The sequence below is a fragment of the Aquila chrysaetos genome, chromosome 11 (genome assembly GCF_900496995.4).
Source record: "Aquila chrysaetos chrysaetos chromosome 11, bAquChr1.4, whole genome shotgun sequence".
NCBI classification, from domain to species: Eukaryota; Metazoa; Chordata; class Aves; order Accipitriformes; family Accipitridae; genus Aquila; species Aquila chrysaetos.
The window spans coordinates 35,997,205-36,009,518 of record NC_044014.1 but is presented as its reverse complement, the minus strand read 5'-3'; the positions used below and the strand labels follow the sequence as shown (position 1 = coordinate 36,009,518).

General features: G+C 48.6%; 1 protein-coding gene across 4 annotated transcripts in view; it reads left to right on the top strand.

The window, feature by feature from the left end:
* The first annotated feature begins 5,229 nt into the window (after window positions 1–5,229).
* A1CF (APOBEC1 complementation factor) overlaps window positions 5,230–12,314 on the top strand; it is a 29,034-nt gene continuing 21,949 nt past the window's right edge. For 3 of the 4 annotated variants that reach the window (XM_030031044.1, XM_030031043.1, XM_030031045.1), the window contains exons 1-2: window positions 5,230–5,330; window positions 11,825–11,968. In XM_030031044.1, the coding sequence (XP_029886904.1) occupies window positions 11,870–11,968 (99 nt within the window). In that variant the 5' untranslated portion in view covers window positions 5,230–5,330; window positions 11,825–11,869. The remainder of the gene's footprint in view (window positions 5,331–11,824; window positions 11,969–12,314) is intronic. The other variant, XM_030031046.2, reaches the window with a different exon arrangement.

Below are 12,314 nucleotides of genomic sequence, written 5' to 3'. Positions count from 1 at the left end.
TTCTCCCCTGAGCCTCCCCAGCAATGCTCAAGGAAAGCCCAATGCTAAATCAAAACCTTCCCTACTTCAAAACCTGAGCAAGGGGAGACTGAGAAGTGACCCCCCAAGAGGCCCTGGGCAGGGCACCCTGCTCTTTCTGAAATCACAGATGTTTCTAATGGCTTCATGACTATGCTAATGGACAGCTACTGATCCCCAGCCTCAGCCAGCAGGACTTGTCACAGCTGAGATGGAGATTTGCCATTAACCCCAGGAAATCCTGGGGCATCCCAGGCATCCCAGGAAATTTCTTACAGCACTTCCAGGGGAAGCTGGAGGATTGGGCCCACTTTAGGGTTTTTGTGGTAGTAAGTAATTAACACGAAGGGGCAACATCCACTCAAGTATCATTTTTCTTGAGCTGGAAGTGCTTTTCCCTAACCCCACCTGACAAGCTGAGGGAAACCCTCGAACAGGCAACACACTGCTGACGTGATTATGGAAAAGGAAACAATTATGTCTTACAGCTCTTGAGGCTCCTCAACTATGCCTCTTGAGAGGCTTTCAAGGAAACATAAATACAGATCACGTCTCCTCTTTTGATCACTTTTCCTCTTCTGAGAAAAATCTGCCCCAGAGACAGGAAGACAGAGAAGAAAAGCATCGCAGCTGCTCTTCCTGTGCAACCTGAGGGCCTTCCAAAAATTATGCTAAAATCCCAAATCCTTTGGCATCTGAATGGTTTTCCGTGGGTCCCCCATGCCCACATGTGTTGTCATGCTTCCCCCACGCCTGTGGGTCTATCCAGTGAAAGGACAGCCAGTTTCTACCACAAAATGGGGCTTAGTGACTGGCTTTCCATCCCAAACTCTTCTGTTTACACATCTAACCCCACTGGCCACCTGCATTTCCTCTAACGAGCAGATAGCTTTTCCTCCCCAGCAAGACTTTCCAGTCTTGCTCACTTATCATCGGACTCCTCTGTTGCCCACGCTCAGGTAACATCTCACATTGCTCTCTCTCCCCGAGAGACACTTTTTCATTACTCCTTTTTAGTGATGGTCACATGAAGATGCATGACACTTCATTTCTGGGGGCTGATTTGGTCGTCCCACTGTCACAATTTCAGGGCAGTGACATTTATTTGATGCCTGAATTATTTCAAATAATTTCCCTGTGGAGACTGAGGTGCTCAGTGGCACACTGGCATTGAGTCTGAAATCTAATGTCACTGATGATCAATTCTTACCAATTCCTTATGACAGATGAGATAGGATGGCACACTAAAGACAGAAAAATCCCTTTGATAGGGAAAAAATCCAATGTTCATAGGATCATAGAATGGTTTGGGTTGGAAGGGACCTTAAAGATCATCTAGTTCCAACTGCCCCTGCCATGGGCAGGGACACCTTTCACTAGACCAGGTTGCTTAAAGCTCCATCCAACCTGTCCTTGAACACTTCCAGGGATGGGGCAGCCACAACATCTCTGGGCAACCTGTTCCAGTGCCTCACCACCCTCACAGTAAAGAATTTTTTCCTAATATCTAACCTAAATCTACCCTCTTTCAGTTTAAAACCATTACCCCTCATCCTATCACTACACTCTCTATTCCTCCCAGACTACCTGACCTTGTTTCCACCCTCTGTAGGCTTCCTTTTTGTGTTTGAGTTTGTCCAGGAGCTCCTTCATCCGTGCAGGCCTCCTGGTGGTTTTGCCCGACTTCCTCTGTGTTTGGATGCATTGCTCCTGAGCTTGGAGGAGGTGATCCTTGAATATTAACCAGCTTTCTTGGGCCCCTCTTCCCTCCAGGGCTTTATCCCATGGTACTCTATCAAGCAGATCCCTGAAGAGGCCAAAGTCTGCTCTCCTGAAGTCCAGGGCAGTGAGCTTGCTGTGTGCCCTCCTCACTGCCCTAAGGATCTTGAACTCCACCCTTTCATGGTCACTGCAGCCACGACTGCCTTTGAGCTTCACATTGCCCACCAGCCCCTCCTTGTTGGTGAGAACAAGATCCAGCATAGCTCCTCTCCTCGTTGGCTTCTCTATCACTTGGAGAAGGAGGTTGTCATCAACACATTCCGGGAACCTCCTGGATTGCTTATGGAGTGCTGTGTTGTCCCTCCAACAGATATTGGGATGGCTGAAGTCCCCCATGAGGACCAGGGCTTGTGAACATGAGGCTGCTCCTATCTGTCTATAGGGGGCCTCAGCTGCTTGGTCTTCCTGGTTGGCTGGCCTGTGGCAGACCCCCCACTATAAAGTCACCTGTCCCTGCCCTCCCTCTAATCCTGACCCATAAGCTCTCAGCTGGCTCCTCATCCATCCCCAGGCAGAGCTCCATGCACTCCAGCTCGTCATTGACATAGAGGGCGACACCCCCTGCCTGTCCTTCCTAAAGAGCCTGTATCCTTCCATTCCAACACTCCAGTCATAGAAGCCATCCCACCACATCTCTATGATGCCAATAAGATCATAGCCCTGCAGGAGTGCACACATCTCTAACTCTTCTTGTTTATTACCCATGCTATGGGCGTTTGCATAGAGGCATTGAAGTTGGGCCCCTGATGAAGCTGACTTACTGGCTAGAGTGGCCGGAATGCCTTTGTGCTGCTCTTCAGGTGCTCTCCTGCTGACCTGTGATCCCTCTCCAGGCTCTGGGCATCTATGGCTGGCACTGGCATCAAACTGGTAGGAGTGGGATAGATTGAGGTTCCCCTCGACCGGCAACTTTAATTTAAAGCCCTCTTCACCAGCTTGGCAAGCCTATGACTGAAGATGCTCTTCTGACAGATGGACCCCATCAGCCCCCAGTAGACCAGGTTTCTCAAAGCAAGTCCCATGGTCTAAGTAGCCAAAACGCTGGCTGTGGCACCGTAACAATTTGTTGATTTGCCAGATTTGACTGGCCATTTCAAACCCCTTCCATTTGACTGGGAGGATTGATAAAAAAAATGCCTGTGCTCCAGAGTCCCTTACTACCGCTCCCAAGGCTCTGTAATACTTCTTGGTACTCACCGGGCTGCTCCCGGCTGTATCACTGGTGCCCACGTGAAGTAACAGCAGCGGATAATAGTCAGTGGGCTGTACGAGGCTTGGTAGTCTCTCAGTGACATCCCTGGTACGAGCCCCCAGTAAGCAGCACACCTCTCTAGAGAGTGCGTCAGGTGGGCGGATGGGTGCCTCCGTACCTCTTGGAAGAGAGTCGCCTACTACTACCACCCATCACCTTTTCTTAGTTGCGCTGGTTGTTATATGGGGAGCAGATCGGGCTGCCTTACTCAGCTCCAGCATCTCTGCTGGTGTGACAGGCCTTTCCTCTTTGATTTGCGGAGTTCTGCAAGGGCACCTCAGGCTTCAGGGGAAGTCTCTTCCTCCTGCAGGTCCTTGCCGTTGCAAGCTTCCATTCTTCTGCATTATTGGCCAACTGCCCTTCTGTGTGTGCCAGCAGGGGGAGTTTTTGTCTGTTTGGTTGTGGGGTGTGGGTCCACCACCGACTGCTCTTCGAACCAGCTATCAAACTCCTTCTCAGCCTCCCTGATGTTACGCGGCCTTCTCGCCGCCTCCTGCAGCGCCAGCTGCCGCCGCCTGACCCTGGCCGCCTCGCCGCGCCCTGCTTGCCCGCCCTGTTGGCCGCGCTTCTGGTCACCAGCGCTCCTGCGGGCTGCCCTTGGTGGGAGTGGGGGGTGGCCGCCATTACTTCTGCCCCCACCCATGCCTCATCAGCCACTCTCCATCCTGAGAGCTGTCCTGGAGGGTGTCCGTGCTCCCCTGGGGTTTCCCTGGCTCAGGAGACCCTCCCTGTACACCTCAATTCCCTCGCTCCGCTGTGGAATGTGCCTGTGCCGGAGCTGGTTGCCTCGATGTGTGACCGTTATATCTGACTGTTATATCGACCCATCACTCCCAAGCTCTGCCCAGGAGGTGAGGAGAAGCAGCAGACCCCACACCCTCTCTGGGTACTATGCCCAGTGGTAGGTGGTCGTAACTGTTTGTTGTTTGGGTTTTTTTATAATATGCTCCAAAATCTGCCTTTGAACCCCTGAATTCAGCAGAGAGGTGGATACCAGAGGGCAGACATTTCCTTGGGAGCAATCACATTTCTGGGCCAAGAAATGGGTGAAACGCAGCAGCACATCGGTGAGACAGCGGTTGCGCTAAGCAAGGAGCAAAATGCTGCTTGCATTGAGGGAGCAAGGCCCCCGTTATCTACCTACTGCACAAGAATACCTAATGCTTTTAAAGCTGAGCAAACACCAGTATGGCACTTTTCCAAACCTGAAGCGTCAGCAACACCTAATCGTAAACGCTTCATTTAACATGCATTGAAACAAAGCCTAAGACTGCCTTAAATGCAGTTCAGCATCAGCGTAGACAAAGGCTGCTGGTGGGGGTTGGCTTTAGGACTGGCAAACCTACAGGCTGTGGTATAGTCATGGTCCAGCATTGAGGTGAGAGATAGCCACAGCAGGATGCAATTGCAGGAATGGATCCTTATGCTGGGATACTAAACTTGCACATCTTATGAGAAATTACTCTGTCAAACCACCACGGTACCCATTTTATTACTGTAAGGGTCCAGAAGGATTTTAGCAGAGGCAAACATTCAATTCAGCTGTTGCATCAACAGATGTGGCACGATACCCCGAGGACCACAATATCTGGATGCTCAGAGGTTGCCACACCTGGAAGCCACCCATTGCAGAGATTTGTGGCTGTTGAATTTATTTGCAGCCTTTTCTAGGTGCAACAAACCCTCCCCAACACCTGCATTGTCTTTCCTCGCTGCAAGAGTATTTAGTCTTTGCTCGGATGATGTTTTCATAGCGATTCCTGGAAACCCGCAGTTTGAAGGCTACGTGCATTTAGGCCACCAGCAAGTGGGATTTATTGCTCCTGCCGTCTTCCTCCAGCAAGCCAAAACCTCCTGTTGAAGCCAGGACTGTGTCCCTTCTCCCAGCATCTCTGCTGGGGGCAGCAGCGGCAACAGGGATGGATCAGCTGGGAAAGCCTTCAGCACAGAGTGAAAGAACTGGCGTCAAAACGGTAGCACAGGGCCAGCCCTTAAGCAGCGATCTGACTTCAGTCCTTTGCATTTATTTACAACAAAAAATGGACCTGGGTAGGTGCTGTCGGCGTGGTGGTGACCCAGCTATCTGGTCAAAGGCCTGCAGGGAGCCGAGAGATAGGGCGGGTTAACGTTTAACCCACAGGGACTGTAAACCAGCCCTGGGGCTGCTGAACCTTTGGAGTTTGATATGATGATTAGGGAATAACCGGAGTGACACGTCGCAAACTCTCCATAATCAAGGAGACCTTTTTCCCGGGCGGTGATCTCCAAAATTGCTCAGGTATGCAGCCACTCATCCTACCCCAAGGTTTGGGGCACAGGGACTGGGTCCCCTGTGAAACGGGGCTTTTGGCCGGGATGGGGAAGGAGCAGCTCCAGGGACCTTCCCTCCTCCCCCAATGGTGCCTCACCATCAAATGCACACCTCGGGTGCTGCCCGACACTGGTGGGGCTGAACCGGGGTGGGGCGGGACCCCCCTGCACCACATGCTGGACCCGTGCACTGGCACAGCCCCACACCGCTAGCCTTGATTTTTTGATGAGCAAGGTGGGGAGAGAAGGGCTCCTCAGGGAGCTTTTTTTACAGCTTTCCCCCCACTGATCGCTGGCGGTTGCCAGAAAAGCAAAGCCAGACGAGGTGGAGGGGGGAGGAGGGATTTTCCCTGGGATAATTCAGTCTCGATTTGTTAAAGCGCAACTTCCTAGGGCTAATCATTAGAGATCTTTCCACCCGACTTCTTATTCCTCTTTCTCTTTGCAGAAGGTCCATCTCCATTTCAAAGGCAATCACTGATCCTAAAAAAATCTTAATTTTCCCTAATCTCTTCAAACTAGCAGGCTTTCTGCCCAATACATAATGCTTCTCTTAAGCTATTTTCCCTTGGTGAGATAGGAGGCTCGGGTGGGAGCAGGCGTAGGAGTGAGGTTGGCTTCAAAGCAGCCGGCATGTGATGCTGCAAATAAAATGGGGGGAAGGAGGCTGGGCTCATCATCAGGTGCCCTTCATCCTCAGAAAGGGCTTTTTGGGGCATGTTGAAAAAGCTGTATGCAAGAGGAAAGGTATTTGGAAGAGAGGAGCCACTTCCTCAGCAAAAGAAGCTGAGCAAAAAATTTGTCGGTTCATACAGGAAATATTTTCCCAAGGCTCACATGCTGCAAAGCGTGCAGTGCTTTTCCATGGCTCCAAATTTTTCCCACTTTCCTGCAAATACCTATGAGTTCGCACTTGCTGTGGGACCACCTGAGCTGGGAAAAAGCCCTGCGCCCTGGAAAGCAAAGGGACTAAAGCCTCGTGCCTCATTGCTCCATCGGACTCCGTCCCACAGCATGTCTCACCCCAGCAAAGGGCTGGTGGCAGCTTGTGAAGCTTCAAGTGTCTGCCTTTAGGAAGAATATGAAGAATGCCTTGTGTTTTTTATATATATATATATATATATAAAAAAATATATATTGCTTGGAGACTGAAGGGAGGAAAAAAAACCCAAAACCTTGAAAAACAAGCTAATAACCTAAAGGTAAATAGTTTCTCTAGTAACCACTTATTTGGGTTATTAGGGGTAAAGACTGAATATACTTATTCAGTCTTTTCAAAGGTGGTTATTCTTTGTGAGGAGCAGTTGCACCAGGGCGGGTACCGGTGCAAAACGGCCTTCATTAAACGTGTCCAAGTGGCTCAACACATTTAAACATGAAGTTGTATTGATCTGCGCAGGATAAACACGGTTTCGTTATCTCGTTTATGGAAACAGTAACCAGGTTTCCCTGAAAAGGCTGTGAAGGGGCAGGCTCAGGGTGCAAACGCAGTGGGGAAGAGAGCAGGGTCTGGCCACAAACCCCACCTTTCCTCCTCTCAACAACAATCCCCAGCACTGGTGACATCCCTTGAATGGGGAAACGGATTCCCGCTTTTCCAAGCAAATAACCCAAAAATGAAGTAAAATCTACTTTTTTTGAGTAAAAGCTTCTGGATTCATCTTGCTCCTGGCTAGATGGAGCAAAGCCATAGGATCTGCCTGCAGTAGTTGGCAAGGAAACCATGTGTAGAAGTAGTAATGGAGAGGTGAAGCAGCATTATAGTAAGTTTGTTTCTTGTTGATATGGGGTATAAAAGTACCTTTTCTTGCCTTGGCGTTTTAGAGCTTTAATAGAAACCTAAAATAAATGAGAGCATTCAATGGAGAGAGGAAAATCAAATGAAGTGATGCTCTGATTTAAGATAAAAGCAGTACCTTCCTTTTCTAATGGTGCATGGTTCTTGATTCTGTGACCATGATAACTTGGTTGTATTGTTAAAAATTTGGTCAAAAATGAGGATGAAATAGGAAACGCACCTGGGCAGTTTGCACCTCTGAAGGTCCTAATTTCAATATAAACATCTGAATAAAATGCAACCTCCTCCCTTTTTTTTTCTTTTCTTTTTAGCATAATGGTCATTATTAACAGCAAGCCATCTAAGGGTCAAACCCCTGAAATTGTTGAATTCCAGACAATTATTTCTATTAAGTGTGGTTGGATTTTTTTTTTTTTTTTAAATAGTGCTAAAAACACTGCCTTAATTTGCTGCAGTCATTCACACTTTCCAACAGCAGCCATGGAAGGGGAGTTGTTGGAGTTGTTGTTCCACACACCCCCTTCCCCCCCCCCCCCCCCCCCCCGAGGGCGGATTTGCTAATTGATTAATGGCCCAGGGAACAAAGGAGGAAAGAAAGTAATCATGTTTCCCCAGGTCCCATGACAGCAGCTCTCCTCCCTTACCCTTAATGATTAAAAAAAATAGCCCAGCACACTGGCACCACTGCAAGGACTGGGGCTGATGCCTGGAATAAGGGGAAGGTGCTGAAATCCCACCAGTTTCAGAAATAAAACATCCCACCACGACTTGTACCCTGGAAATAGTCTGGATGCACTGATGGATATGGACCCTTGGTGGGAAAGTGCCCTGTCCAAAAAGGTGTTTAGATGTCCTCAGGCCAAGGGAGGTAGGAGAGGAGCGGGGACTGAAGAGGTGCTTGGAAAACTGGAGGCTGGAAAGCCTGTTTTACTGTGTTTGGGACTTGTGTTGGGATTTATACCTCTTAAAAAAGAGAGGTATGATTTCTGTTTCCATCCCAGGGAAACCCAACTGATGGAGGAAAGCTCTCTAGTAACAAGGCTTATAAATTAGCTGTGAATGACTTTGGGCTGGTAATTAGTAGGAGGGACCTCATTTCTAAGAGTGGTGCTACAAAACTGGACCTGGGTGGTGCGTTGGGTCATCCACATGCGCATCCAAGCCCTTGAGTGTGCAGTGTTGTCCAGCCCTGGCCTCCGATCCTCCTCCTGAATCAGGAATGGAGACTTGCAGAGTAACTCAGGCTGGAGGTACCCTGGGGTGGGGGTCTCCAGCCGGACCCCGGTCCCAGCAGGACCAATGCCACAGCTGCAGCAGGCTGCTGAGGGCTGTGGACCAGGCAACTCGGGGCATCCCTGGGGATGGGGATCCTCCACCGCTCACACTGGCAAGGGCTGTTTCCTTGGGGCCGCCTGGGCTTTCTTCGAAGGCAGCAGCGTGTGGAAGCACTGGGCACAGATTAAGGCCAGATCATCATTAACACACACCCTGAAAGCACGGCGACCGATTTTTCTGGCACTTTCAAAAAATGCATGGAAGTCTCCAACACTGGATTTCGCAGTGGCTGTGATAAATACCTTGTGCAACCTTGAACACTCTTGCTCCCTTATTCCTAAGGGATTGCTTGAGCATATTCTGGAGTACACCAATGTCTAGACATGCTGGTCTAGAGCCTAAAAAATTTGCAGGATGCCTTACGACAAGAGGCCAGAGGAGGTCTCCTGGTCTTATCTAATAAGGCAGAAGCTGAAGAGGGATATTGCTCCTGCTGTAAATGCATCAGCCAGGGAGATGCTCTATTCCCATCCATCCCCCAGCCCTGTGGCCTGTGCTCACCGCTCAGCATGAAACCATCAACTGGAGCGAGAAGTTACTGGAAATTACTCCTCCCCGGAGGAGAGGTACAGAGACGTATGGTATTTAAGGCTCCGCATGCAAACGCATTCACAGCAGCAGCTGCTGAGACACCCAGCCTGTAGGGAAGTGCAGCATGAAATAGTGCAATTTGCAGGGAGGGAGAAAAAAAAAAAAGGCTCTTACACTAATCATCTATCTAGGTCGTGGCTGGGGACAGACTGGAAACCTCAGCCACTATGGAAAGCTGCCGAGGTTTGCCTGGCTGCAGTCCAGCCGCTTTCCCGGCACAGAGAGGAGCCGGTGCTGGCATGGAGCGATGTGCCTGCTTCTGCGCTCCGACACCCAGGGCAGCCTCCCTGTCGGGAAGCAGGTCACTGCAGCACTGATATACCTGATAGAGAAGAAAAAAAATGGTGAAGTCTGAGGCGGTGAATATTAGAGATATCTCATAGTGCTGCTGTCCCTTTTTGTCCCCACCTCTGTCTCAGCCTTCAGGTACACGAGGATGGCCTCAAATCCAGATATAAGAGCTAACAGAGACTCATGGAGCACTGTGCAAATTTGCACCAAGTGCTGCAGTTTGATTGCTCAACCCCCTGATGGAACCGGGATGCAGCAAAAGCTAAATATAAGGGGCCAAATTTGCAGTACACCAGAGCTTTCCTCTATAGGGTGCATATAGGGTGTCTCTGCCCAGGCAAAGGAGGATGCAAAACCAATTTGGATTTTAATTGGGTTTTTTTGAATGACTGCTTTTTCTTTCTTAAGCAGCCTGGGAAAGCATCCGACTCGTTTTTGCACAGCAGTGTGCTAATCCTGCCCCATGCCATGCTGAACCCCAGCTCTGGAGGTGTAGGCAGGCAAAAAACCACAAGCATCGACGGGGTTTTGCTGCTGCCCTCAGCAAGGGCAAATCAAAACAATAATCAGGCTCTAGTTCCTGCAGAAAACACTCGTTTTGGAATTAGAGGCAGGAGAGAGCTATTGCATTGGACAGTCCATATCCCAGCCCCTGCACTTTGGTAGTAATTAAAACAACGGAGAACCTGGGAGCACAGCAAAAAAAAAAAAAATCAGAAGGGTCTCACAAATCTCAGCAATAAATAGCTCCAAAATCTTGCATTGCAAAGATGTCTCTATTTCCAAGTATTTAAGTTGCGGTCTGTGGACCTCAGTGTGGCAGAGCCCAAGTGACAAAAAGCTGAGATCCCCCAAACATCTGGGCTTGTGCCCCATTTTTCATGCTGAGAATAATCCATCTATTTAAATTTAAAGCACCTGTTTAAGTCTTCCAGGATACAAACGTATAGGAGCACAGAGCAGGTAATGTCCAAAGGTGAAGTGGCCAGACTCAAACCTTAGCTCTTCCCGCAATGAACCCCAAAAGTGGCATGTGCTAATAAAAGATCTTGGTGTTACACAGCTGGTTATTGGAAAAGGATTTTTCTGTTATTTCCATAGCATCTTGGCATGCTCAGAAAATCTGCCATAGCCAGATATGTTGCACTTCCTTACCTGCATTTCTTTACATGCAATGCTCATGTTATGTGCACCAAGAGACCTGTTGCATAGGGGGATTGTTTAGGGTCCTCTCCCCCAAATTTGGCATTAGCTCAGGGTGCAGCCACAGCAATCCATCATCCTTTCACCTTTCTGTCACCCTGCCTCTGCTCCTCTCCATTTCCCTTCTTCCCTGCCCAGCATCTCCACCACCATCCCATGCTCTTCCCCATCCCCGTGCCATGGGGGTCCTGGGGTGCCCTGTCCCCTTCATCTCCAGTATACCCTCCCCAGCCCCTTTTGGCCCTGTTTGCTCTCCAAGCAAGCCTCGGAGTTATTGCCTCTCATTGCCTCCAACTTTGTACAACTGAAAGCAGCTTAAGGCAATAACAATCATTTTGGATGGCGTGATTTAGTGATTTCCTACTATAAAGTTCTTGGTCCTACCAGCTCACAGCACATGCCCTGGCTATCAGGACCCAAGGAAGCAACTTTTTTGGTGCTTTTGCTCTTGCTGGTGTTCAGCATCTGCCCATCATCACAGGTTGTCAAGCTCAACGTTGCACCTGCAGACCCTGTTTCTATGCTTGGCTCATACAAAGGGGTTTTGCACAAGCTCAATGCTCAGCATGCAGAAAAAATGGGGCAGCCTGAAATTATAGGTTGTGTGTCCATCTTATAAATGCCCTTTGTCAGTGTGTAACCTAATTCAGATTCAGATTTCAGCTTTATGGTGTTTTCAACCCCAAACCAAAACTTAAAACAAATCTTTAATTAGACATAACCTAAAACTACACATCTGCATCAAAACACCTGAACCCAAGGTTGTTCCAGGCCTGAACCTAGATACAGATCTGAAGTTCTCCCATGTTCTTGATTTTTAAAAACAAGGCAAATCTGGAGCTAGGTCTTGTTTCTCATAAAGTCCTGGACATGGCTTGTACAAGGTTCACTTCCCAGCATCAACAGGATGCAATGGCATGAACGACTCATTGTCATGTACTCAGCGCAGGATTAGGCATCTTAAATGTGTTTCCCTCCTAAGACATGTACACTGATATGTTACAATATCCCTCTGCGTCTCACTGGAGTGCTGTCCAAAATCTGACGGTGGGTTTAAATGCTATTTATTTTCATGCAACATGAGGGGGATATTTTTTTTTTTCCCATGGTCTGTGGTGTTTTGTTTTGTTTTTATCTCAAAGTAACTGATTTAGGAAGAACGATCCTGTTAACTTTCTCAGGAGGGTAGACTTTCTCCTCCTCGCTGTATTAATTTATTTAATTTATCTTAAATTTGATTGCAGTGAGCAACCCTAATTAACCTGATTTTTTGCTGATAATCACTCACAATGGAATCAAATCACAAATCCGGGGATGGATTGACCGGCACACAGAAAGAAGCCGCCCTCCGTGCGTTAATTCAGCGAACGGGATATAATTTGATCCAGGTAGGAACTCATGGTCACGTCCTTTTGTATGCAGTGTCTGGCTTCATCCTAAAGCAATGTTTTGCATCGGGGGCTTGAGCAGTGAATCTGGATGGATGAAGCGCTCCTTGCTCATTCTTCTTCTCTTTGTTTTTCTCTAGTGTACCTGCTGCACATAACCACATGTAATAGATGCTGTCTTTTATGAAGCAGGATCTTATTCCTCCAGGAATTCTTTGCCCAATGCCAAATTATGATAAGGGTGGAAAAAAAAACCCAAGCACTGCTAAATGTTGGGAAAGGTTGGGATTGCTGTCTCAAAGCCATGGCTGCAGTGGTAGCATAGTAAAGGAAACCCACTTAACAA